Source organism: Pinus tabuliformis, chromosome 4_2 (genome assembly GCF_031772625.1).
Source record: "Pinus tabuliformis cultivar Carrire ecotype Pingquan chromosome 4_2, CPIR1, whole genome shotgun sequence".
Lineage (NCBI taxonomy): Eukaryota > Viridiplantae > Streptophyta > Pinopsida > Pinales > Pinaceae > Pinus > Pinus tabuliformis.
The window spans coordinates 1,107,402,910-1,107,429,598 of NC_142304.1; the positions used below are offsets into that span (position 1 = coordinate 1,107,402,910).

The 26,689-nt window shown below is 38.1% G+C and overlaps 1 protein-coding gene across 1 annotated transcript in view; it reads right to left on the reverse strand.

Moving 5' to 3' along the window:
* Positions 1 to 19,002, reverse strand: part of MPPBETA (Insulinase (Peptidase family M16) protein) — a 34,473-nt gene extending 15,471 nt beyond the window's left edge. Inside the window, exons 1-6 of the mRNA XM_089424654.1 lie at positions 18,185 to 19,002; positions 15,090 to 15,254; positions 14,673 to 14,810; positions 14,412 to 14,563; positions 14,113 to 14,221; positions 5,941 to 6,039 (exon numbers count right to left, since the gene is read on the reverse strand). Coding sequence (XP_089280780.1) covers positions 5,941 to 6,039; positions 14,113 to 14,221; positions 14,412 to 14,563; positions 14,673 to 14,810; positions 15,090 to 15,254; positions 18,185 to 18,844 — 1,323 coding nt within the window. The 5' untranslated portion in view covers positions 18,845 to 19,002. The remainder of the gene's footprint in view (positions 1 to 5,940; positions 6,040 to 14,112; positions 14,222 to 14,411; positions 14,564 to 14,672; positions 14,811 to 15,089; positions 15,255 to 18,184) is intronic.
* Positions 19,003 to 26,689: the final 7,687 nt, after the last annotated feature.

The window sequence follows — 26,689 nt, forward strand, 5'->3', positions numbered from 1 at the left end:
GCAAAATACAACTTATCTCTTCAACCCAAAACTCCTTGAAAATTGTGCCCACTTTGCCTCGATTTTTGTGCCCACTTGAAGTTGAAAATATGTATTGTACGGATACCACTGTACATGCTGTAAGGATTTCCATACCGCTATATGGATTTTTTTCAAAAAAATCCCAAAAACTTCTCTCGAATGGCATGCAGCGCACAGCATTCAATGTCCGTATTGTACCTTTTGTTGCCTTCTATGCCTTGATTTCCATGCCCAGCTTTGCCCAGAAATTACTCCTTCAGTTTGTTGCAACAAATTTCTCTTTCAAAACTTTTCTCCAACTCTCAGCCTCCTTTCTCCAATCTGCTCATGAAGAATGAATGCACTCTCTAAATGACTTTTGGGCAACCGTAAGATCTAATGGCTCAGAGTCATTTAAATCAAGGGATGAGAATAAATGTGCATTTAATTCTCACTTTCTTTTTTTAACTCGCCCATCAAATAAAGTACCCAAATCGTACTTTATCTCTGAAGTCACTTTTCACTTTATAATTTAACATTGACTTTACAACTTATAAAGTCACTTTCACTTTATAAAGTCACGCTTAGGAAAAGAATTATTTTGGACACTTTTCTCTAGGTAGAGACTAACCCATGGGAAACCGCTTGTCCAAGGTACATTAAAAATCAACACCACCTCGGTTGATGCTGCCACATCCTTCTTCTTACCCTTCTTCTCGGGACACTTTGAAGCATAGTGACCCATCTCCCCACAAGCAAAGAATTTCACTTTGCTCATGTCCTTCCCAGAGTTCTCTTCCTCCTTCTGTTGCTTGGCCCCACTCGTGGACCCCTGCTTCTTCTTCTTGCCCTTAGTTGCAAGGACAGCATTCTCCTCCTCACCTACCCCACTACTTTGGTTGCTCTTCTTCGCACTCCTCCTAGTCTCTTCCTGGATGAAATCATCCCACAGCCTCCTCCAATATATGAATCCATCCCGCTTCTTTGAGAAACCATCTAGTGCAATCCTGACCAATTGGTCCTCAGGAATAGCCTCTCCCACGGCGGCCAACTCATCCTTCACCTGTGAGATCATGGTGAAGTATGAGGTCACACTATCGGTCTTGGTCATCTCGGTACTTCTTAGCTTCTACCTCAACACCATCTTCATGTTCTCATTGGAACTCTGGTGTGATGTGACCAAGGATTCCCACATCTCATAGGCAAACCTCATCCCAGTGACATGAGGGGATAGGTGGTGTCGGATGGCATCGAGAATGATTCTCTTCACTTTTACATTCTTCTTGTTGAACTCAGTCAACTGAACAGGATTTGTAGGAGGTTGCACAGCATTCTCCACAATGTCCCATACCTCCAACTCCTCAAACAAAAGTGTCATCCTCTCCTTCCAGGGGCCAAAATTTTATGCCCCTACCAGTTTGTCCTCCACCCTTATACCAGTCACTATGACCCTTCCCAACCAACACCCAAATTCGGATCTATCACAGATCTGTCACTAGGCAACCTTCCTCCCTCTCAACCTACAGTTCTTTGTGTTTCTGAAGATGATTTTAGCCTGTCTGCTCACTGTTACAGCAAAAGGTTGCTTGCTGGTCCTTTTAACAGCACTTTCAGATATGAACTTTCTTTCTCAGATCTGGAGCTTCTCATGCTATGATACCATGTAAAAAATTGTAGTGTGTTGCAGCCCAACCCAGTTTTCAAGCTTTGCATGGTTTAATGCCCAAACCCATCATAAAACATATGACTGATTTATATAGAAGATTTACATTTACTTGAAACAAAAAACTACTCTACCGTTTAGTTTTTCAACAACTGATGCGAGAGAAAATTTCAAGCACACACATAAGATTTTACAGACTTGTTTTTGGTCAACTGGCCCTAGAAAAACCCACAAGGGGAAAACCAAACTTCATGGAGGATTTTATTTGCTTGTTTAGAATTTTTTACAACAATAAAAACAACAAGACATTCAACTTATCTCTTTCCTTGAGGAAGCATTTCTGAGGTCTTCTTTACACTGAATGTTGAACTGATATTTTTGCACCCACAATCAGCTCTCTGTCAGCAAAAATTTCAGCCTCTTTCACAGCTCCTTCAATGTTGGAATTGACCATTGTTCAGTCAACATTCTGCTCAGGAAAACGAGTTTGTACACTAAGTAAACTCACTGTACCTCCTTCCTTAACCACAAACCGAAACCACCCAAAACCCTGGCCCAATAAACTCGCTGAATGCACTCAGAACAGGCCCAAAATTATGGGAGTTGGCCCTAGAAACTCAGGATTCACGTGACTGACTGTAGGAAGTCTTCCAGCAACCCGAACACTGGTACTGACTTGTTTCAGATTTGAAGCATGCCCAGAACTTGTAGTGAATAATTACTCTGCCATTCAACTTGAGATTCGAACTCCTCCCTAGCTTGGACTAGGCCTCCTAGAGATTCAAATCACTGTGGTGACAAACTTTGTGCTCTGCTTTAAATTTATTTCTCTAAGCTCTCCTCCTCCTTTCTCCTTGCTCCTCTTTTCTCAAAAGCTCTCATGAGAATGAATGCGACTGACTGTAGGAAGTCTTCCAGCAACCCGAACACTGGTACTGACTTGTTTCAGATTTGAAGCATGCCCAGAACTTGTAGTGAATAATTACTCTGCCATTCAACTTGAGATTCGAACTCCTCCCTAGCTTGGACTAGGCCTCCTAGAGATTCAAATCACTGTGGTGACAAACTTTGTGCTCTGCTTTAAATTTATTTCTCTAAGCTCTCCTCCTCCTTTCTCCTTGCTCCTCTTTTCTCAAAAGCTCTCATGAGAATGAATGCATACTGCTCTCTTCTTGCAGACTCGAGCTCCTCTAAAGCTCTCCTTGCAAAATGCAGCCTCCTACCTCTGAAACTCATCCTCCTCGAGTCTCATACGCTCTCCTCCTTTCCTTGAGAGAAGGATCAAGAGAATAACCCCTTTAATTTCCTTTTGTCTTTCCATGAGATGAGGAACCTAACCCTAGTGACCTAATGGCTGAGATTAAATCTCAGCTCATTAGATCAAGGGTGGAGATCAAGTCCCCCACTGAACCCTTTCCTCATGTAAAAGACCTCACTTAATGAGCCTCCTAGTAGTTTTTAATGTTTTGGTACCATGGTCTCTTTTTCTCTCATTAAGTGACCTTTAAAAAAGAAAAATCACTTTAATAACATAAAGTGAACTTAGTGCTTTATACATCAAGTCACTTCAATAAATTAAAGTACCTGTAACCTATTACTTCTCCTCATAAAAAAAATACTTTAGCCCCTTGACATTGATAAAACAAATAATATCCCTAAACAAAAGGATGATTAATGTGTCTTCCTAGGCCAAAGGGATAAATGCCTAGGAAACACTACCTTGATACAAATGTTCTCAACATATGGCAGCAAGAACCTTTGGCAAAAACTTGGAAAAGATGGCAAGAGATGTGGATCAACCAAGTAAGCAATTCCAATTTGTTTTTCTTTTAAAGTTCAATTGTTTACAAATTTACAATTCAAATTGTCTGTAAATACTTGTAAATAAGTAATGAAATGAACTAAGTTACTGATTAATCATTAATGTCTTTTACTTTGCAGCACAATGGTGGAAGTCATTTGGCGACCAATGTCCTCAATTGCAAAAGTTTCTAATTAGAGTCATCAGGCCAAACTTGCAGTGCTTCAGGTTGTGGGTGCAATTGGTCTGTTTTTGAGCGCATACACACGTAGAAGAGAGAACATTTGAAACAAAAATGGTTAAATGATCTTGTCTTCGTGCAATACAACCTTCGACTAAAGCACAACAAATTGATGAACAAAAGACCTAATCTAGATCCCATTGTGTTGGACGATATTGATCCAACATCAAAATGGGTGGAGGAGACTGAAGCAGCTGAGTTTGATCCTGATTTTGATATTGACATGGAGTTAGGGGGGTTGATCCCAATGCAGATCTGGTAGTGCCATTGGAACCAGAACTAGTAGCTGGATCAAGCAAAGGCAAACAACCAATGGAAGGCACTAGTCGTGCAGCTCGACCAACTCGTGCTTCCATTAGGTCTAGTTTTATTGCTACTAGTGCTACTACTGAGGTTGCAGATGAGGTTGAGGCATCCTCAGACTTTGATCCAGATGATGTTTATGTAGCTCCTGTTGATGATCTTGTGTCTAGTAGTGGTGATGAGTTTGATCATGATGAGGAATGATCATGTTGATCACCGATATGTACTTGTAGACTTGTAGTCTTGTAGCAGGCCAATGGCCCCATAGCTTGTAGCATTGTTTTTGGACTTTATAGAACATTTAGAGCTTCATTACTTATGTATTTTGTCTATGATATGTATTGCACTCGGTGTCATTTTAATATATTCACCTTTACATGGTATCTAGATGAGAAAACTTTGCATATTTTGTCTCTATTGGTTTGGAATCATGGTTTTAAATCTTAAAATAGTTTTGTTCATTTAAAATCAATTATTTCATGTATTTTTTTAAAAACCGGTTCATTGAGATCTGACCAGTCCCGGTTTGACCGGTTCCGGTTTGAAACCCAGTTTATTAGGTGGACCAGTGCGGTCACCGGTTCTCATTTTGAATACTATGGTTTAGATAAAAGGAAAATTCAAAAAAGCACTAACACAGTCATAAGCCAAGATAGGTTGTTTGAGTTCCCAATCCTCACAATGACTTGTGACTCTATACATGTCATGTGTTGTCGTAGGGTTCGAAGTTATCGGAATCAGAAACAGAAAGGTTCAGACTGTGAGTGGACCAGAACTGGCCAGAAAACCAGATTGAAGAACCAGTTGATTAAGAATAGAAGACTGGTTTGAAGGACCAGAATCTTGTTATTTTGCCTTGACAGCACATGGGTGGCCCAGCTGGCTGAGGGCCAGTTCAGATTGGAACTGTCCCAAACCGGGAACCAGCAAACAGATCTGGTTAGGCCCCTCTGCAGTGTGAACCAGTTTGGTCACTTCCAGTAACCTTGCATGTAGTATGTACTTTGAGATTCTACTGTCTACTTCTAGTATGTACAATGTATTATCATTTTTTGTAACTGCAATTTGAAATTTCCCAACTACCTACTATTAGCCTTCTAATTAAATTTGTCAAATATTGACTTCTTGATATATTTTTCAGTTTGTTAAGTCTTCTGCAGATTTTTGCCCATTTACATGAGTAGGCCTTTTTTGAAGTCCACATGATATGGTTTAGCAAGGAATGGAATTGTTTTAATTAATTTTATCAACTATTGATTTGTTTAATATATTTTTTTAGTTAAGTTTTTTTGCCAAGATTGATCCAAATGTGTAGTTGACCACTACTCTTTGGATTCCTTCGACAGCTCCAACTTGCCACTTAGTTTGAAATTTATCAATATAAGATTTTCCATTATGTGCTCTCAAAATAAATGAATGAGTTCATGATTAGAGAACAAAAACTGTATGCTTAGATAGTTACAAAAATGATAATAATAAGAAATGACCCACGCTCACCCCAGAAGAATTCCATGCACTATTAGCTGATACTAATTTACAGAGTACAACTTTATTTGTCCACCAAATGAAACATCTGTAGCTTCATAGGCCAGACTAACTATCATTCTCGTACTGCTACTAAGGCAACAAGCTCTTGTAAAATTTCAAACCTCTCAAGAAGGGCTAAATCAGTGGTAACATTTCAAGAGTATGCTACTTAACTCCACTACAGAAGTTGAAAGATAAACAGACCAATATGAATAAGCAATACCATATAAATAACACCATAAGGCAAGAGAAACCAAACCAAGAATGAGAAATTCATTCAGATAAGCTATTTCTAAGTTATATCTTACTGGACCAAGTTGAGAGAGCAATTGCATAGTGAAATACAACAGATAAAATCATAAATCATGCTAAAAAATTACTGCTCACAGATAGTGTCAGATATACCTGATTGCGTGCTCGGGTAACATCTGCATCAGAAACTCGGTAAATCAACTTACTGATTTGGTGCATTATTACATATGCTAAGTCGTCCAAGCTATCTGGCTGAAAACATTTAAAGGACATTACAAGTTATATCAGCGCAAGACTAATTGTTTACATTTTTCAACAAATATCCATTTGCCAAAACATAAAATCATGCTGTTTGAAAGGCAGAGTGAGTGAAATGTCAATTGGACCAACTGCATGGATAGTAAAAAAATTTATTATGATCTTCTCTGTTTCAGAATATGCATTAAATGAAACCAATCAGAGATCAAAACCCTATAAAAAGGGCATGAAAACATGAAAAGCACATTATAAGTTATTTCAGAGAAAGACTAATGGATTTACATGTTTTAACAAATATCCATTTACTAAAACATAACATCATGCACTTTGAAAAGCAGAGTGAGATGAATGTCAATTGGACTGCCTGCATAAATAGGAAAAATACAATAAAATGATTTTCTCTATTTCAGAATATGCATTAAATGAAACTAATCAGAGATCAACATCCTACATAAAGGGCATAAATGGTTTTTGCCTAGGTAAAATATAAAGAGCAGCTACTCCACTAATTATTGCAAACCCAATCTCTGTTGCAAGGATTAGGGATTCAATCTTTTCTAAGAGACAAAAGGAGAAAGGGGAGGCTCATTCTTTACTTCACACTTGAGGGAGCATGAAAAGAGGAGAGAAGAACTTCAAGGAGAATTTGCAGCAAGAGGAGGGCTCGATTTTCTAGGAGGGAGGCAGCCATAGGAGGATCAAATTCCAAGGAGGAGACTGTACAAACAGCTGCACACCTTTTGAGGAAGAGGCAGCACAAATTTCGAGGGATGGCGGCATGAATTTCGAGGGACAGCGGCACAAAAATTGAGGAGCTGGGCACAATTTTTGAGGATGTTCTGATCACATTTTCAGAGTCTGCTCCAGGCAGCACAAAAATCGAGGAGGTTTCCAGTTGTTTGGCATGAATTTTGAGGAGTTCAGTCACCCTTTTTGCGTAGAAATCGAGACTATTCTGCACAGAAATCGAGGCTATTCTGCACAGAAATCAAGGCTTACTTGGGAACAGAAATCGAGGCTGTTTCAGCACAGATTTCAAAGCATACTCCTGGACACAAAAATTGAGTTGAGCTGTGGAAGGTGCAAAAAATTCTGGGCATGGAAAATTTGTAAAATCTGAAAATTATCAGTGGGCACAAATTTTCAGATTTGCAACTAATGCTTCAGCTGAAGGGAGATAAGCACTGTGCTTAATTTAATGTACTTAGACTAATTTCTCAAGCAATAAAATCCTCCTTTGAAGACCGGTTTTCCCCAAGAGGCTGTGGTGTTTTTTTGGGGTCACTTTGACCAAAAATAAGTGTCTCACATGCTTGAATGCTTGCCTAAATTTTGTATTAATTTCAGCTGATAGGAAAAGTGAAAAATAGTAGAAGTATTTTTTGAATGTTTACAATTAATGCATTCTAAAATTTATATCAGCATGACAAAACATATGGGTTGGGCCAAATAAACACATGCAAACTTGTAAACTGGGATAAAGGTGCAGATCATTAATTTTCTACATGGTATCAAAGAAAAGTTGAGCTAAGTTGAGGCTCAAATCTCAAATTTCAGTCAGCTGATAAAGAGGGCAGCAAGCTACCAAAGTCTTCAAACAGTGAACCATATCTTTGAAACTTTCCAGAATCCCCAAGACTTCAGCAGTTCAAAGGGAGGAAGGTTTTGGCTTCCGGAATTGCTTCATTTTGTTGGTTGTGGGGTCATGTCTACTGGGTTGAGAGCAGACGAATGAAAGGAGACGATTATGTTTTTACTGGAGGAGGTGGAAGTGTGGGATGTTGTTGAAGCAGCTGTGCAAGCACCCACTGACCTAGCTCAGTTGGTCGAGTTCAACAAGAAGAATGTGAAGGCAAAAAGGATCCTTCTAGATGTCATCAAGGAGAGCAGCATGCTCCTCAACAAGGGGCCACACCATAGGTTGCAAGTGCATCAGGTGGTACCTCAGGATCAGGAGGCTCACCTTCTTCATGGGTGACAGGTTCACAGGGTACAATTTCGCCTAGCACAAGCTCACCTGGTGCAGGTATCAGGCACAATATCTCAGAGTTCAGAATCTCCTTTCTCGCCAAGAGAAGAGGCAACAGTTGTGGATTTTCCCATACCACTACAAGAGACTATTGCATGGAAGAGGAAACCAAGATGGCTTCGGGAGACCCTGAAGGAGGCTCAGGAGACAGTGGGGAGACCCAAGTGGTCAGTGAGTGAGAGTAGACCGCCAGAGAGGTTGGGTGGCTTCGTGACAAATGTTGTGGAGACAGAGCCAGCTAGTTTTGAGGAGGTCGATAGACAACAAATCTGGAGGGATGCCATGGTGGAGGAGAATGCCTCTATCATGAAGAATGATGTTTGGGAGGTAGTGCCACGACCTGATGGGAAGTCAATTGTGATTTTCAAATGGCTCTACAAGGTCAAACATGTTGAAGATGCATTTCTGAAACCTTCCTTCCAGTATTTGAACCTTGATCTTGTTATGTTATTGCTGACCTAAGTTGGGTAATGAATGTTTATCTTCAACAGTAAGAGTTTTTACTATTGGAGAAGTTCATCATATCTTCAACCATCTTGTGCTACAGCAATATTTGCCATATTATCCTTGTAGCTATGCTCTATTATCTGTAACAGGCAGTATGGATTCCGTCTTTAGTTGTCAAATTAGTATACGTCCTTGATACAGTGAAGGGTTTTTTATGTATCATTAACATTATACTGTAGCAGCAAGGTTCAGGTATAACCATGAGGATTTCATTATAAGCAGTACATTAATGAGGGTTTCCAAAGGACAGAAGTACAGTGGCAACAGTATTAAACACTTGTGTCGAACATCATTCTCTGCATCAAAATAAGGGCATACGTGGTTTCCTATTATGTACCTCAGTTGACTACTCTAGCATCTATACAAGCCTCTAATTGATTAAGGGTCAGGGGTCTTCAAGGTCAAGGATCCATCTTCATCAATTTAGGCATAAGTATCAGCTCTTAAAGCATGATTGAAGGACTAAAACCCTGATCTGAAGCATCATATGGCTTAGGGCTTATTCCTGAGCATCATATGGCTTAGGGCTTATTCCTGAGCATCATATGGCTTAGGGCTTATTCCTCTACAGACCTGTTTCTTGTAAAATGGTACAGTCTTGTTAGGACAATATTTTAGCGTATGAAAGTTTCAGTCTTTATCTTTTGTGGCAGACTTAAGTCAAAGACTAGCGAAGAAGTTTTGAGCATGTTCTGAGTATAAGGGGTACTTCATGTGTTTGTGTACTAGCAAAGAATAAAGAAGGCACATACATCCATTATTGTTTACTTGAGAAGACTTTCATGCACCAATCTGAGCAGTTCAAGATATATGTTTGATGCTCATGTGATAGACATTACCTCATAAAATTATTCAACCTGTGAAGCAACAACAGTATTGTTCTTAGCTTACCTTATATAGCCTTGTTGACAAATGACATATTATGTGCAGACTATAATTCATTGTCCTCTTGGCATACTTCTCTATTGCAAAGAATCCAACCCTCATAAAGAAATTGAGTTGGCCTTATTGAGAATCATTGTACCACAAAGAATACATATTTCAGCCTTATTTGGTGTTTATTAAATTCATTCTAAAGAGAGATCAAAAGTTTCAAATCCAAAGTTATAAATTATGTTCTTTTTAAGGAAGCAATTTCTCAAAGTATATGTGCAACAGAGGGACTCATGTTTGTAACAATTAGAATTCAACTTTGCAGAAGTACTGTAGTGGCATTCTATTAACTTTGGCAAAAGATCTCTTGAGAAGGAATTAGTCTCCTTGGAAGCTTGTATACCTAAAGCCATCATTAAAGTCAAAGATAGCATCACCTTTGAAGAATCAGTCTAAAGCAAGTAGACCATATTAAGAAAAGCATAAATATCATCTTTCGAAAGGTGATCCACTATGAAGAAGCTACAAGGATCTATTCCAACACCTTTGTCTTTGGCATCTTGAACAAGGGATAAAGTACCTTTGAAGTCTTCATTCTTGAAGAACAGTTATAAGAGCTTAGCATCGCATTTCAAGCCTTTGATGAAGTTCAGAGGTGGTTGTGCGCATCTTGATCACAATGACCCAAGTTATAATAACAAGGAGACACCTTACCAACTGGTGGGTTGGACTCTATCTAAGTCTCTAGAAAAATAAAACAATAAAGGAATATCTTGCTACTAACAATATGGCTTCAACAGCCACTTATCTTTCTGATCTGGGTTGTCCGAACTATCACCATTACTTATCTCCATGACAACAGATAGGCATGACTGAGAAAAGGAGATGGTTGCACTACTCTGGTCCCTGAGCAGGTTAGCAAAGGTTCTAGTAAATTGCCCAACTCGGCAGATGATTTGGCCCTGGATATCCCTGATGTAACAGCATTATTTGTTGCTCATACAATAGTTGATGTCACACTCCCTCTGGCCTGAGAATTCGAAGGAAGTTGATGTAATTCAGAAGGCAAAGAAAAGCTACTTGTCAACTCCTCTTCATACAGAAATGGTCATATGAATACAGATGCCTGGATGAGAAGATCACCCTTATAATGGATTGGGTAGTTTAATGCACGTGGCAAAAATCATTTAGGAAGCTCATCGTTGAAAGCTAGATGACCAACTGACATAAGACTTCAAAGGGAGCTATAGGATATTTCAAGAGAGATAACCATGTCAAAGGACATTGACAAAGAAATACATGACAGTTGATTACGATATGATGACTGATGACTCTAATGATGATATCTTTGTTACTTGAGAAGCAGCATGATTATAATTGGCTGACTTTGGTACATGGACCAAAGGATTAATAGCAAGGTGCAAATAGCTCGATGGATATGTTTTGAGCAAGCTTACTTTCTCAATGTTCAGAGGGAGATATGATGTTTATTGATGATGTCTGGCAGAAAATGATCCTCTCATTTATCAATATAAGAGGAAGTTGATTTTTAAAGTCAAGTTTATCTTCCTTTAGAGAGAACTTGGAAGTCATGGATAGACCCTACCATAGTCATTGGCTGATAGTCTCGGTTGAACATTGAGCTCTGGGAGCTCCTAGGGGCCTGGGTACTTCTTAGAGCTATGTATGACCATAGGGTGACTGGTTCACCTTCCTCTATAGGTACAGGGTGAGTGGTTCACCTTCTCCTGCGGACACCCCAATGGGAGATGCATATATATGCATCTATCAGTTGTCACATCTGGACATGTCAGTGGTATGTGGCTCATTCTTTCCCCACCTGTAGGATGCTCATTCCCTAAGATCAATGGTTGACATGTCAGTGGGATGTGATTCATCTTGTCCTACAATTGTTGATTGGCATGCATGTAGGACGTGGTTCATCCTTTCCCTAGTCTCAGTAGTTTGCATGCACATAGCATGTGGTATACCCTTTCCCTACAATGGTTGTGACTTATGGCTGTAGGATGTGGTTTATCCTTTCCTTACGTGTGGTTGTGAGCAGGTTGTGATTTATTCTTTCCCTGTTGTTGGCCCAGCATCATCCTACCCATGTAGTCTGGGACACATGGGAAGTACCTCTCATCTAGCCAATGAGTTGGAAAAAGTGGTTAGGGACCGTAGCACTACCGATGGATGCATCATGTATTGTCATACTCCCTATGACTAGGATGCATGGTGTTTAGCACAGTTTTGATCTAAGATCAAGCTTCAATGGGGTTCGACCCCTTGTTATGTGCACTGACTTTTGTAAGTGGAGAGTGGCAAGGTCTTGTTACTCATCTCGGTCAATTCTTCTTCATTATCTATACCAATGTTCAACAGAGTTGAGACGAGATGCAGAGATGGTATATGATGACAGAATGACGTGGTGATAGATGAATTGGCAGGTGGAATTCTCTCTAGTTGAGAGAGTGTTAAAATTGGCAATTAGAGCCAAATTCCACTTTGGACAACTCATTTGATGGAGATTATTGCATTGAATTCCTCTTTTTGAAAGGGACCAAAATCAACCTAAATATCATCAAATTTGGATAAGGAGAAATGGGTTTTTGATTTTATGACCTCTCATATGCAAATTGTCAAGGTCGGCATCACCTTCATGTCAGCTCATAAAGCCCAAACGTCATGTCTCTTGACCCTCTCAAATTTGTATCTATAGAGGTGTCCTCCAACCTCATTTGACACAATTAAGAGCTCCAATGTATGTTTGAGGCAATCGAATTCTAGGAGGATGAAGGGCTATTCTGTTTTGAGTTCTTCCTCTGCAACAGGGCCGAGTCTCTTACGTAGGTGAGGCCATCAAGAGCAAGTCTGGGCTGATTTAATGTGTGTTTTGGGTAGTATTTATCTCTTCCATTGTTGACTGAGATCCAACGGGAAGATAGCCGCAGACCTGAGGATTGAATGGAAGATGTTTTAGGGTTGTTTTGTATGGGGTTCTTCTTGTGTAGATGGGCCGCAGCTCCAAGAGCTTGTTTCAGGAAGGCCACAGGCCTAACGAAGTTAGTATTGAGGTCAAAAAGACTGCTCAGATAAGCCGCAAACAGCAAGTGGTTTTTGTGGTAATCTTGAGAGCTGAATCTAGCCCAGATTAACTCTAAGGACCAGCGAGGGCAGCTCCTTGTATGCCAGGGTAAGCCACACTTGAAAGAAGGTGCTTTGGAACAATTGAGCGAGACAAGTATTTTGTAAGAAGCCCTAACCAGACCATGAGTGACTACTGTTGACAAAGTGCTGGAATTGCTACCTTTTGAGCCATCTTCTTGTCTGAGGTTGGATCTTCAAATTGGCAAGTCATTTTGACTTTAAGTTATTGTACTCTTTCTCTCTCTGCTAAACATTTCATATTAATAATAAGAAGATTTGATCAAGGGTTTTCCCCGTCTTGGGGTTTTTCCCTGGCTTGAGCCAATTCCTGTGTTCTCTTGTCTTGACTTGTCTTCTGCAGTTATGTTGAATGTTCTTTCATCAGTTACTGTCATAAGATAATGGTTAATGTGATTGCTAATGGATTAATGGAATAAATAATGGGCTAATGAAGTAACTGACCTAAGCAAAGAACATGTTAACTCAAAATTAACAACCAGCCCTACAACATGTTTTAATATTCCCAAAAACACATGTATGACAATAATATTTGAATCAGTGTGCAATTTGACTTTGAAGGATGATTTGCCTTCTAATATTTGTTCATGATTTATATATGTTATTTATTTGGGGATGAAACCTACAACACACTAGAAATGAGTTCCTGTAGAAGCATTATCTATTGAAAACCTTCTCATAAACTTGGCATACAGGTCTACTTTTATAAATTTTTAATTGTGGAGTAAGTTAATAAGTAGACAAACTCAGCCTCTTTCTGGTGGGAAATTTTTCCCCAAATCCAGTAGGACTTTGGCTGGAAGTTCAGAGGGGGCCTTATGGGAACTTTGATCAAAAAACATCAACCTCAAGAATTCTGGTCCATTTTTAGATGACCCAGGTAGCCAAAATTTCAAATAAAAATGAGAAGATCTAGACAGAATTTTGCCTTGGCAGAAAAAACTACTCACTGAGAATGTTGAGGAAAAAGTTAGATCACTCCTTTAATCATCTCTGCACCTTTGGGATAAAACTCTAATACTCAACACACTACAAAAGTCATCTGAAAAAGGAATCCATTCAGCATATACAAAACTATTAACTAAAAAAATAAAAAAAGATTGCTAATAGAAGCATGGAAACCTAAATATCAGGCCCCAACATATAGCAAATTGAAAACACAAGTCTGCAATTCCAATGTCAGATTGCCAGTTGCAAAATGTTAAACCCATGTAAGTTACATATGTTAGCTTGAAGCCTTGAGCATATTAGGTACACAGTCCTTGAGAAAGAACTTGTATTGTTGTGAAGAAGATGCACTGACTCTAGTATTGTTAGGAAGAACATTCTCTAGCTCATGTTTTTATTTAGGAACTGCAGCAGGACACTGCCTCTGATATTTTTCTTGCACCCAGTCTCTCCAGTCTCTCCTTTTTCAATCTCACAAACAAAACAATACATTCAGAGGAAAAGCAAGAGGTGATGATGAGAATGTGAGATAGTGAACACACCTTAGCTATAGCATAAACGCCAAACAATCCCGCATCTTTATAATTAGTGTTGAAAGCCATTATACTCTCAGCCAACTCATTTATCGCAACTCTCTGAGCAAGTTCTGACCTGCTTATATTCCAAATTAGAAGAGAATTATGAATCTTGTTTGACATAATAATTATTCATAAGGACAGTCCCAGTAAAGTTACTAAAATAACTCACAATCTGCAACCTTAAACTATCAGTCACACTAATATTCAATGTGCTCAAAGAGAATTGCCCATTCAAATGCATTCAAATTTCAAAAAGAACCCACCCCATGTTTTTTCCACCACCAGCACTTTTGTTCCATGACCCCAACATTGTTTGCATCACCATCAATGCAACTGAATCTGGATCTGTCCATGAAGCACCATTGAAAGCTACGGCAAATTGTGCCAATGGAATATCATCATCAATCATACGGACCTGAGTGGAATAAAAGAATACATTAACTTCAAAACACATACTCAGTTTCTATTTAAGAATTCATCCACTCGCTGGAGATGAACTTATGTCAAAAATCACATAGCATGACCTCGGATCCAGTGAAGATTGCTGGCTCTTTCTCTATAAGCTGAGCTGTAGTTACAGTATCTGTTGAAAGGTTTGTAAACAATTTCTTAGACAACTCCACTATGTCCTCATGCTTAACAGCACCAGCTGCAGATACAACCTGTATTATTCATCACAAATAACATAATGGTCATTGAAATCTGCCAAATTAATCAGCATGTGCAAATGACATCTTATGCTGCCCAAGACAACCAAGAATGCATATCTCATATGAACTGCAATTTCACATTAATTAGCATGATCATATGCTTATGCAGCTACCTTCCATTGAGAAAACTTTTAACCTGATTCAATCCATCAATAATTGGGACTATAAAGATTATTATAGACAAACAATCGGGTGAATGAAATGAAACCATTTAAAAAAGGCCATCCTTACCATTCTCGGGCCTGTGTAGTGAGTGGAAATATACTGCTGCAAATGGGCCTTTGTGATCGTCTTGATATTTTTTGCAGGTCCCAAAATAGTCCTTCCCAGAGGACTGTACTGAAATGCTGTTGCATGTAAATGATCAAATATCACTTCTTCGGCTTGGCCTTCTACCTACACACAACTGAAAGTAATGTCACTAGTCCATACTTCCAAAAAGAATAAGGAAGCTAGTAAGCAGAAAACAATCACTCATGCAATTCTCTACATCTCTAATTTAATCTAAGATGACAATAACCATCTCTAATCACACAGAGATCCTTCAAAAAGCACGAAAAAGGAAATGCCAAGAACAGTTGTCCCTGTCCAATACATGTATTTGGAAGTTCAAGGAACAAGTGATTTGTGCTGTTGGTAGAAACCAGGAGCCCCCAATCCAAAATAATCCCCACTTGCAAATGCACAACTTAGCAAGAAATAAACCAAGCATTGCTTTCTAAATAAAAAACGTTCACCAGAAAACTTCCCTAAAATATCCAAGAACAAATGACAATTGAGATTTCTGTTCATTTCAGTCAAAATAAAAATAATATTATAGATAATTCCACTTACAGTAATACAGAAGCAGATGGGCAGAGGGGAACTTCATCTTGGGATCAACCTTTTAATTAATGCATATTCCCAATCAATCCCTTCAACGGGGAACTCCATCTTGGGATCAACCTTTTAATTAAAGCATATTCCCAATCAATCCCTTCAACGGGGATCTTTGTTAAAGTGGTTGATCTTTGTTAAATTGGTTGAGATCACGTTTGAAGTATTCATTTAAATTTTTTAACATGTTTCTAGGTTATTCCCGATGATGGAGTAATAAAAACATGTCCATTTATTCCCAATAATTATAGTGTAAAGGCATTTACAATCCTCACCTAAATATTAATGTCATAGGAAGCTCTGATAGGCGAATAAAAAAATTTCATTCAGAGATTCTTATAGATTTCTTTTATAGATAATTCCACTTACAGTAATACAGAAGCAGATGGGCAGAGGGGAACTTCATCTTGGGATCAACCTTTTAATTAATGCATATTCCCAATCAATCCCTTCAACGGGGAACTCCATCTTGGGATCAACCTTTTAATTAAAGCATATTCCCAATCAATCCCTTCAACGGGGATCTTTGTTAAAGTGGTTGATCTTTGTTAAATTGGTTGAGATCACGTTTGAAGTATTCATTTAAATTTTTTAACATGTTTCTAGGTTATTCCCGATGATGGAGTAATAAAAACATGTCCATGTATTCCCAATAATTATAGTGTAAAGGCATTTACAATCCTCACCTAAATATTAATGTCATAGAAAGCTCTGATAGGCAAATAAAAAAATTTCATTCAGATTCTACAAGAACATTCTGCAAGGCTCTAACAAGACATTTTAACGGAGCAGATTTTCCCCTGCAGATTCTTGGTGCACAATCCATAAGGTTTATAGAACTAAACCTTATCATTTTCCAAATCTAACTCTCCTGGATTTGACGTCAAGAACACGGTTTTCTTAAGGGTATAAGGCTTCAATAACGCAATGCAATAAAGACGTGAGTTATAAATTATACGTGACTCTCATAAATATTAGGAATTAACTTTGATAGGTGTCATTGATAGGGTAATTAACAGAAGGTAGTTAAATTTAGTAATTAAGGTATGCAACTCTGCAAAAGAAATCGATGTTGTAAATGGGCACTCCATAATTAATGAATACAAGTGTTATCATTTTGTGTGCACATCCGTTTTACATGTTGTGTTTATTGAGTCTTTCTAGTTTAAATAAACAAGGCAAAATTCCGAATAGTAAACCAACTTTAACACAGTAGATAAAGAAACTGTAAATGTTTTACTACTGCAGGTTGAGGTTGTTTCTTGTTCAGTCGTTAATCCAAATGATGTTATAAGTAACTTTTTTTGGCCCATTAATCTCGAAAATGGGATAATCAGTCACATGTCGATACCTGAAACTAGGCCATAATGTACGTTCTTATTTAACAGCCAGATGGTCACGGCTAAGATTAAAAGAATTTAGAACCCATAGTTGATGAACCTTAGACACTTTAACACCATTATTTTGAAAATGTCCTAAGTTGATCGTTTCAGTGTGTAAATCCAGGCAACTAGGCTTAGGGCTAATTAATAATTTTCCCATGTCTAATCCATGCTACTAAACAGGATAATTGCTCCAATGCCTCGAGCAGCATAACACAGGCAACAATGCAAGCCTTGATCCACAACAAAAATCCAGTTGACAATATATACTAATTGCTTCAGTGCCTGGCCCTTAATCTAAACAATGCTCCCAGCTAACATTTCAAATTTCACAATTCTGTCTCAATGATTTGATTTGACTTTTTACCAATATCAGTCTATATGCCAATCCAATTAGACACAATGCCACTTGTCTAGACTTCCATTGGAAAGAGCCAAATTTTTGTCCTTTGGAATTATTTCTTTGTCATCCACTCTGATGATATCAGACTATTGTATCGTATCGCGATGTTTGTGCTCTTTCAAATGTTATTCTTTATGAGATCTAGGATCTCCATGTTTAAATTATCCGCTGCATTGGGATGTTTTATTCAATACCCGCCGTACTGTATGATAATTAATGTACAGCAAATCTTTTTGGAAAAATGTGAAATATTAGCCAAATAGCAAACATTAACTCACAAAATTACAATCTTTATCATCCTTTAATAAAAGTGTAGAAACTTCGCGAAATTTTGGAATTCTCGAAATTTTTGAATTATATACATATATGGCAAAGGTTGGTTAATTTTTCACATAAATTGGTTTGATCCTTAAAAAATTTGGGCTAGTGAATATCGATTTTGAACAGGTGAACTCTTTTGGAAAGAAGTCGGAAAAAATGTCTAAATGACGAAACTTTGTTATATAAACCCTGATTTTAAGGTTCAAGCCCATCAATGTCGCAAAGAAACCCTTATCCACGAATGCTGCTCGAACCGATATATTCAATTTTCAAATGTCATAAAACCCATGGTTTTGGCAAACAAAACAAAAATATAAATATAACGAATCATAGCCCTTACTTACCTCTTCCATTTCCCTAAGAATAACATCGCGCTCTCTAGCTATCCGATCTTCCGAAAAGCACGAATTCTGCAGAATATCCGCCAGAATATCAAGCGCCACGGGCACGTCCTTCTTCAAAACCTTGGCATAATACGTTGTTTGCTCCCTGGACGTGTAGGCATTCAAATGCCCGCCCATATTCTCGATCTCCTCCTCCAGAACCCTAACAGACCGTTTTTTGGTCCCCTTGAAAATCATGTGCTCGAGAAAATGCGCGGTTCCGTTCGTGTCATCGCTCTCGAATCGGCTCCCGGCGTCAATCCAGACGCCGACGGTGGCCGTCTCGGCGGCCAGGTTCGACTCCGTCGCGACGCGCATGCCATTGGCAAGCGTCGTCACGCGTGTCTCGGGCGCCGCGAGGATCGAACCATGGTCGATGAGGACGGGCTCTGGGTTATTGTACTGGAGAAAGCGGGGATCGGTGTTCTTAAGCTTGCGAATCTTTCGGATCGTTTCTTCAGCCAAGCGGTCGTAATGAGTGAGGGGCGCTGGGACGGAGGGAGCCACGGCGTCCGAGGATTCAGATATAGCCGGGGCATGGATCCGAGCTCGGTTCTGGTACATCCATGGCGTCGAACAGCGGGATCTGCGAGCTAGGGTTTGCAAAATCCTGCTCGCCATGAGCGCCTTTTCCCCAACCCTTCAGTGCGTTGATCGGAGTAGAACTATTGACCTCTGATTGCAGAGCAGAGGAGCCCTTGGTCTTCTATGTGATGAGCGAAATCACCCTTCTGTTAATTCCCTGATATTCTGATTGGCTTTAGTTAGGCCTTTCCCTACTCCACGTGGTGTGAAAATTACATAAATGAATAATATAGAAATAGATATATTTTTTTGGATCCAAACTTTTCACCCCCAACCAAAATATTAAATTATTATAGGGCAAAGTTTATTCATTGGGTATTGGTTGACTGGTTGACTTTTTATTAATTTAGTCAAATATATAAATATTTTTAATTTAATAAAGTTTAATTTTAAAATTTATTTTTTTCAATTTATTATTTAAATACTTGAATAAATATTTTTTAATTTAACAAAGTGTAATTTTAAAATTTATTTTTCTATATTTTGCAATTTATTATTTAAATATGTGAATTATAAAGTTTTTGATAAAATTGTATGGGGAATATTAACATACATACATAAATATGTCAATATTAAATGTTGTTGATATGGATAGATATATGGGTATGCCAATTATATTTGCTATACATATTTATTCAATTGATGAAAGGGAGTGGAATATAGTTAAGTTGATGGACCTCTAAACTTGTGAGAGTTTGAGGATTGAAAAAGTGACTAGAATATGATCTAGTGGATCTGAATCTTCGAAGTTTGATGATAGAAAGAGAAGTGACAAGTCAACTTGTCTAGCAAATTAACGCCTTAAAGAATGAATGAATAGTGGAAAGTTTGATGATAGAAGGAGAAGTGACAAGTCAACTCGTCTAGCAAATTAACGCCTTAAAGAATGAATGAATAGTGGACACGAAGAGGATAAATCAAAAGGTCATATAAAAAATGATTAATTACACTTAACCACATTGAAGAGTAATTTCACACTTATCAATTTAAAAAGGTATGATAATTACATTTTTTTTACCTTTGTAAAAGGAAAGTGCTTTATAGTCTAAGTATGGCGAGGACTCGAGGTTGGAATTTGATAACCAAAAATCTTGTTGTGACCTATTTCGGCCATCACATGCAACAAAAAAAATGAGTTTATCATTGTCGAGGCCTTGACTAACCCTGAGTCCTAGCACGAGAGATCCCTAGAAAAAAACTAAGCCTCACAAATTCTGACTTGCTAGTCTTTGTAATTTATGTCTTTGATGCAATTGATAGTAAGGATTAGTTCAAGCTCTTTGGTCGGTTTCTTATCCAAGTCTATTAGTTAAAGTGCATGGATGATGGTTGCATATGTTAAAGGATTAACAAATGAATTATAGTGATCTTAGCATTGTCTCGTGATGGACTTTAAGTGCCTATATGTTTATGTCAATTACTATGATCATCTTGATTCGTGTAGATTGTTTATGTGGTGTTCCTTACTCTTTGGTCTCTTTGTTTATCGGGTTTCTTGGTTGATAATTAGGATGATCCTTGCTTGTTGATTGGTAATGTGCTCTTGCTTATCTTATTGTCTCTTGTAGGGATTGATTTTCATCAAAAAATTAAATACCTCAGCACTCACTCCTTATTCAATCTTGCTTTCTTTCATGATAATGGCATCCTTCAATCAAATCGTTGACAATTGGTTCACTTCTTCTATTTGGTCGTTAATTATTGGCATTAGAATGCTAATGATGTGTAAAATAATGTAATAATTCAATCCTCTCTACTTCATATCATTGTATCAATATGGATGTTTGTGTACTTTTTTAACATGCAAAGGTTAACAATGATTACACAAGCCACCTTCAGAGCATTCATGCTAAAATTATGAAATCATTTGGATGCACATGTTCCAATCATTGATATTGTGTTTATGTGTGAATACTTGTGAATTAACAATTTTATGAGCTTGCTTTCAATTCAATTGGATGACAAACCCCATTATGATGACATATGAATCCTTTGGATTACTTGGGCATTAATAAATACAATGCTTTTAAACATACTCTTGATTGTAGGCCCTAACTAAAATGGCCTTGTTATATTTTGGTGCTTTGATGGTGGTATTTTCCTTTACTCATTATGGATGGTTTATGAATTGTTTCGCTCAATGGCGTGTTGATCATATGCATTACTGAGAGTGTTTATGCTTGGGAGTCAAATGCATAGTGGCTTTCTTATCTAACCAACTCTATTGTATAGATTATGTTTAAATGCTTATGAACTGATTGCTTCAATTTGTCCCTTGGATTGAGGATTGGATTAATAACCACAAAGGCTAAAGGGTGTAACCTCCTTTTACATCACATAAAAGAACAATTCCTTGATGATATAAATAACAATACCTCCTTGGTGTATATAGGAGTCTAAAGGGTCACAATATATAACAACAATAACGTAAAGGTCAAAACAATAACAATAGTGGGCTTTTATGGGGCACAACAATAACAATATGGGGCTACACTAATATTATAGGACCTAACATGCCCCTCTCCTTCAAAAAAGTGTTGCCCTCAATGCTTGAGTAGTTTTGGATGCTTTTGTATAAAATTATCATCCTCCCATGTGGAATCTTTAGCGGGTAAGTTCTTCCACTTAATGAGATACTTTGAAATTGATCGACTTCATAGTTGTCAAGTTCTTGTTTTTGTAACCGCTTCCAGCTCCAATATGATTTTTCCTTCCTCATCAAGTTCTAGCAATATTGTTTGAACTGAGAGCTTGTCACCTATAACATTCTTTAAGCATGAAACATGGAAAACTAGGTGTACTTGGGAAGATGTAAGCAGCTCTAATTTGTATGCCATAGTACCAATCTTTTGCAACAACTTGTAAGGACCATAGTACTTTGGTGATAATTTATTATCCTTCTTAGCTTGCTTGAGGGACATTTGTTTGTATAGTTGTAGCCATAAAAATACCCAATCACTTATGTCAAAACTTCTTTCACTGTGATGTTGATATGCCTGTTGTTTCATTCAATTTTGTGCCAGAGTCGGGTTATCCTTTAAGACTTGGAGAATTTGTTGTTGATGCTCGACGTGATCTTCCACTACTTGAACCTTAGAAGTTCTCTTAAAGATGATGTGATGGACGGTGGATGATCTGAAAATGGAGGAAGTAGTCAATTTCCTCTTCTCCAAAAACAAACAAGGACCATTCCAACGCTTTGCAAGGAAAAATGGGTCTTAACATAAAACAAGTTTTTCAAAAGTTCTCATCAAGTTGTGAGTTCGTATTCACATGTAAACTTAAACATAAGTAACACAACATCGCATAACTCATAAATGCATACATGAAGACTAGAACAAAGGATTTGTTGACGGATTTCACCCCTCCTGGTCTATATCTCTGGTTTTGCCAACATAGCTAGACCGCTCCATATATTCAATGGAAAAAAGAGTACATAAAAGTTTGTTGATGAAACATGTGCCTATTTCCCCTTAAAGGAAATGTTCTCATGCAAAGAACTCCCACTTAAAACAACAACACAAGGTATCTCCTACAAAGACCCTATACTCCAACTGAAAATGAGCTTACATGAGCATGAAGGCACTTCAATTCCACATTAAAGAGCAAAAAAAAAAATTCCTCAACATGACAGAGTGAGAAAAGTAAACTTGAGCTTAACCCTGCAACTAAAAATTGTTGCAATAGACTTCTGAAGGTAAGAAAACCCCTACAAGGTCTTCTCCATGCTCAAACACCTTCAAGAATTGCTCCAAAAACCTGATTGATCCATACACCCATGAACTTGAACCTACAAAAAGTTCCTTTGGATGTGCTCAAATCAGAAAATAGAGGTCACTGTTGGATCCAGAATGTCCAAAAACCCCTAAGTGGATTCTTCTTGAGCTCCAAAACACTAAAAACTCACAAATATATGGCTCTACAAGCTCTCCATGTAGTTTTGTTGTTATTCGTCCTACGAATCGGACCAACAGACTAATTGTTCTACAAATATGCCCTGTTTTCCGCTAACGAGACGACAATTTCACCGTCCACTTGTGTAATTTGTCGGACATTGAATTTGTCTAATAACCCTTAAGGGCAAAAATTAAGGCCACATGGTCCATGGGGCCGGGGGATGGGGCTAACCGCCTGCCCCCGTCGACTTAGCTCCTTAACCACCTTGCCACGGTTCCACCTACTCCATAAAACCCCGGGCTAACCCCAGAATCCTTGCACCCGTCGCCTTGGCACTTGCCACTCCGGTCTCGGTCTTGTGGTTTATCATGGGACTAGGGGCTACGGATCTGACCCAACCCTCTCACCTGTCAACACCAACACCTCCGCCCACTAGTTATATGGAGGGTTATATGACCTTGGGTCGGGGCTAAGCCTCGGGCCCTCAGGTCTTGGCTCCTGCGATCATTTGGGATGTCATCAGACTGGAGCCAAGGGCTTAGCCTCGACCCTTTCCCCAAATATGAATCGCATAAACTTTAAATAGTGTTTCTCGACCATGGTTAATAAGAACCATTGGTGGCTTAATGGTGGAGTGGAGCATTTTTTGCAATGCGGTCGGGGGTTTGATCCTTGTTGAGGGTTTTTCGACCTTACCAAAAAAATAATTATGCTCCCAGGGTGCCACGTGGTAGCCCTTGATTGGGCCACATGGCACAATTTCATTTGTCCATACCCAACCAATCAAAAAAAGCTAAAAATTGATGAACCAAAACCTGCCACTTGGCAACACCCAGTTGGTTCGTACTTGCACAGTCACCCTATTGACTCAACTATACGGTCGCCCAGTCAACAGACTTGCTCATATTTTAGCTATTGGCGCAAACGATCAAAACGCGATAACTTGGGCATACGGTGTCGGATTGGGGTGAAACAAACATCGTTGGATTCAGAACAACAAGAACTTCGACTAGATGCATGTTTCAAGACTTTCTATGAACTTTAATTTTTGAGCTAAAATTTCATCACCTCATCAGTGGATGATATCCATAAAGTGCCATAAATTTGGGTCATTTTTGTTGCAGTATGGAAGGAAGTGTTATACTTAATTCAGCCAGATGTTACCACTTGACCCATTGTGTTTGTTTATCAAATACAAAGCAATGAATATATCCTTCCAAACATTTGTCTGTTATCTTAATTTGCCCGTCAAATTAAGGATGATAAGATGAGTTATTAGCTAATTGAGTACTAAGACAAGAAAATAATTTTGTCCAAAATTTTCCAATGAAAATGGGATATTTTTCACTTACAATAATCTTTGGGTTTCCATGTAGCTTTTGAATTGTTTCCATAAATGTCGTAGCAACTGTACTAGCTTTGAAAGGATGAGATAGTGCACAAAAGTGTGCATACTTGGTAAGTCTATCAACTACCACCACGATGACACTCTTTCCTTCGAACTTGGGTAAACCTGTGATAAAATCCATTGGGACCTCCTCCTAACGCTAACTTGGAATGGCTATAGGTTGTAGCAGACTTGGGATCTTAATTGTTTCAACTTTGATTTGTTGGCAAATCAAACATTTTTCCACAAACTTTTGAATATCAGATTTAATCTCATCTCAACAAAAATCCTTCTTGACCTTGTGGTAAGTTTTTTAAAAAGGTTGAGTGCCCTCTTAAAGGAAAGGTGTGCAATTCCAAAAGAATCTTTTGTTTTAGTTGGGACTTCTTACATAGATACGAGCAATCTTTGTACCATAATAAATCATTTTTCCAGTTAAATGTATCAGATGTACTGGGATCTTGTTGTATCTTTTGAATGAGTGTCCACACCTCTTCGTCATTATTCCATTCATCCCTTCCTTCAATTATCCAATCAAGTTGGATAATAGAAATGGCACAGAGCAATGCTTCCACATCCTCATCCCTTGTTGACAGTGCGTTTGCAACAACATTATGCTTCCCTTTTTTGTAGATGGCTTCAAAATCACAACCTAACATCTTTGTGACCCATTTTTGTTACTCTTTTGAAGATCATTTTTGTTCAAAAAAATATTTAAGACTATCATGATTTGTTTTAACCTTGAAGTGTCTTCCTATTGGGTAAGGGCATCATTGCTTCAGGGGAGATAGTATTGCTGACATTTCCTTTTCATTAATAGGTTTGTGTAAATACTTTCCCTTGATTAGACGACTTTCAAAAGAAATGGGTCTTCCTTCTTGCATTAAAACAACACCAATTCCATTTCATGAGGCATCGCATTCCACAATAAAGGTTTTTTTGAATTTTGGTGTAGCTAAGACTGGAGCTTGGCACGTTGCTTCTTTAAGATGTTCAAAGGTCTTAGTTGCTTCTGGAGTCCAAACAAATGCATCTCTCTTCAATAATGTTGTTAGAGGTGTTGTTATTTTCCATTAATTATTAACAAACTTGTGATAATACCCAGCCAATTTGAGAAATCCTCGAAGATGCTTTAAGGTTGTGGGGAATTTCTATTCCTTTATGGCTTTAATTTTGTTAGGGTTTACCTTAACACTTTTATGACAAATAATATGACCCAAATATTCCACCTCCTATACTCCAAATAAACATTTGGAGGGTTTTGCATACAATTGCTTCTCCTCCAATATTTTAAGCACCCTGTCAACATGTTGAACATGATCTTTCCGAGACTTGTTGTAGATTATTATATCATCAAAAAATGCTAACACAAATTTTATAAGAAAGGGTTTAAAAGTGGAATTCATCAAACCTTGAAATGTGGAAGGTGCATTGGTAAGGCCAAAATGTATGACTAAAAATTCTAAATGACCTTAATTGGTTCTTAATGTTGTTTTTGGAATGTATTCTATCTTCATTATAATTTGATGATATCTGGAATAGAGATCTAGCTTGGTGAAGTAAATTGCTCCATGCAATTCATCAATGACATGAATAGAAAATTTATCTTTGATAGTGAGCCTATTGAGCTCTTTATAATATGGACACATGTGCCATTATCCATCCTTCTTATGCACCAATACTGCTAGAGAAGAGAAAGAACTTTGGCTAGGTTGAATTATACTTGCCTCTACCATTTCTGCAACCATACATTCAATTTCACTCTTTTGGGCATAAGGATATTTGTAAGTCCTGATGTTTGGAGGAACACTTCCCGGAATCAAGTGAATAGCATGATCATGATCACGAAGAGGTGGGAGACCTTTGAGAGTCTCAAATACCTTGGAATTAGTATCTAAGACTCTTTAGAGATCTTGAGAAATGGATGATTTTGATGTATGAACATCTAGCGAACATAATTGTGAAATTATGTCTCATTGTTATTTCTTCAAAAACTTTGTCATGCCATTAAAGATGATTATCTTCCTCAGTTTCCCTGTGATACCTCTTAATGTAATTTCCTTTCCTTCACAAAAAAATTTCAAGAAAAGTTCTTGAAAATTAAAAGTTATCAGCCCCAAAGATTGTAACCATTGGAGTCATAATATAACAACATCAACACCACCCATTCGAATGGAAAGCATTGGACTATTCAATACACATTGCCCCATGGCTAGCTTGATATTGTGGCACAACCACGAGCAATTTATAGTTCCCCCATTTGCAACCATCACTTGACACTATGGTGCTAGATGTAAAAGCAATTCAATTCCTTGGTTATCTTACAACGAATAAAATTATGGTTACCGCCCAAATCGATCAGCACTATTCCCTTTTTCTTCTTGATATATCCTTCTATCTTGAGAGTTTGAGGAGTGCTAATTCATGTCAATGCATTACAAGATATGGTCAGATCCATTTCTTGTTTCTTTGGTGTTGGTTCCTAGTGTATATCCTCTTCTTTTGATGTTTTTTGTTCCTTCTATTCCTCCTCTTCACAATCTATGTAAAATATTTCTTCTTAGCACACTTATGACCTTTAGTGTATTTGCTATTAC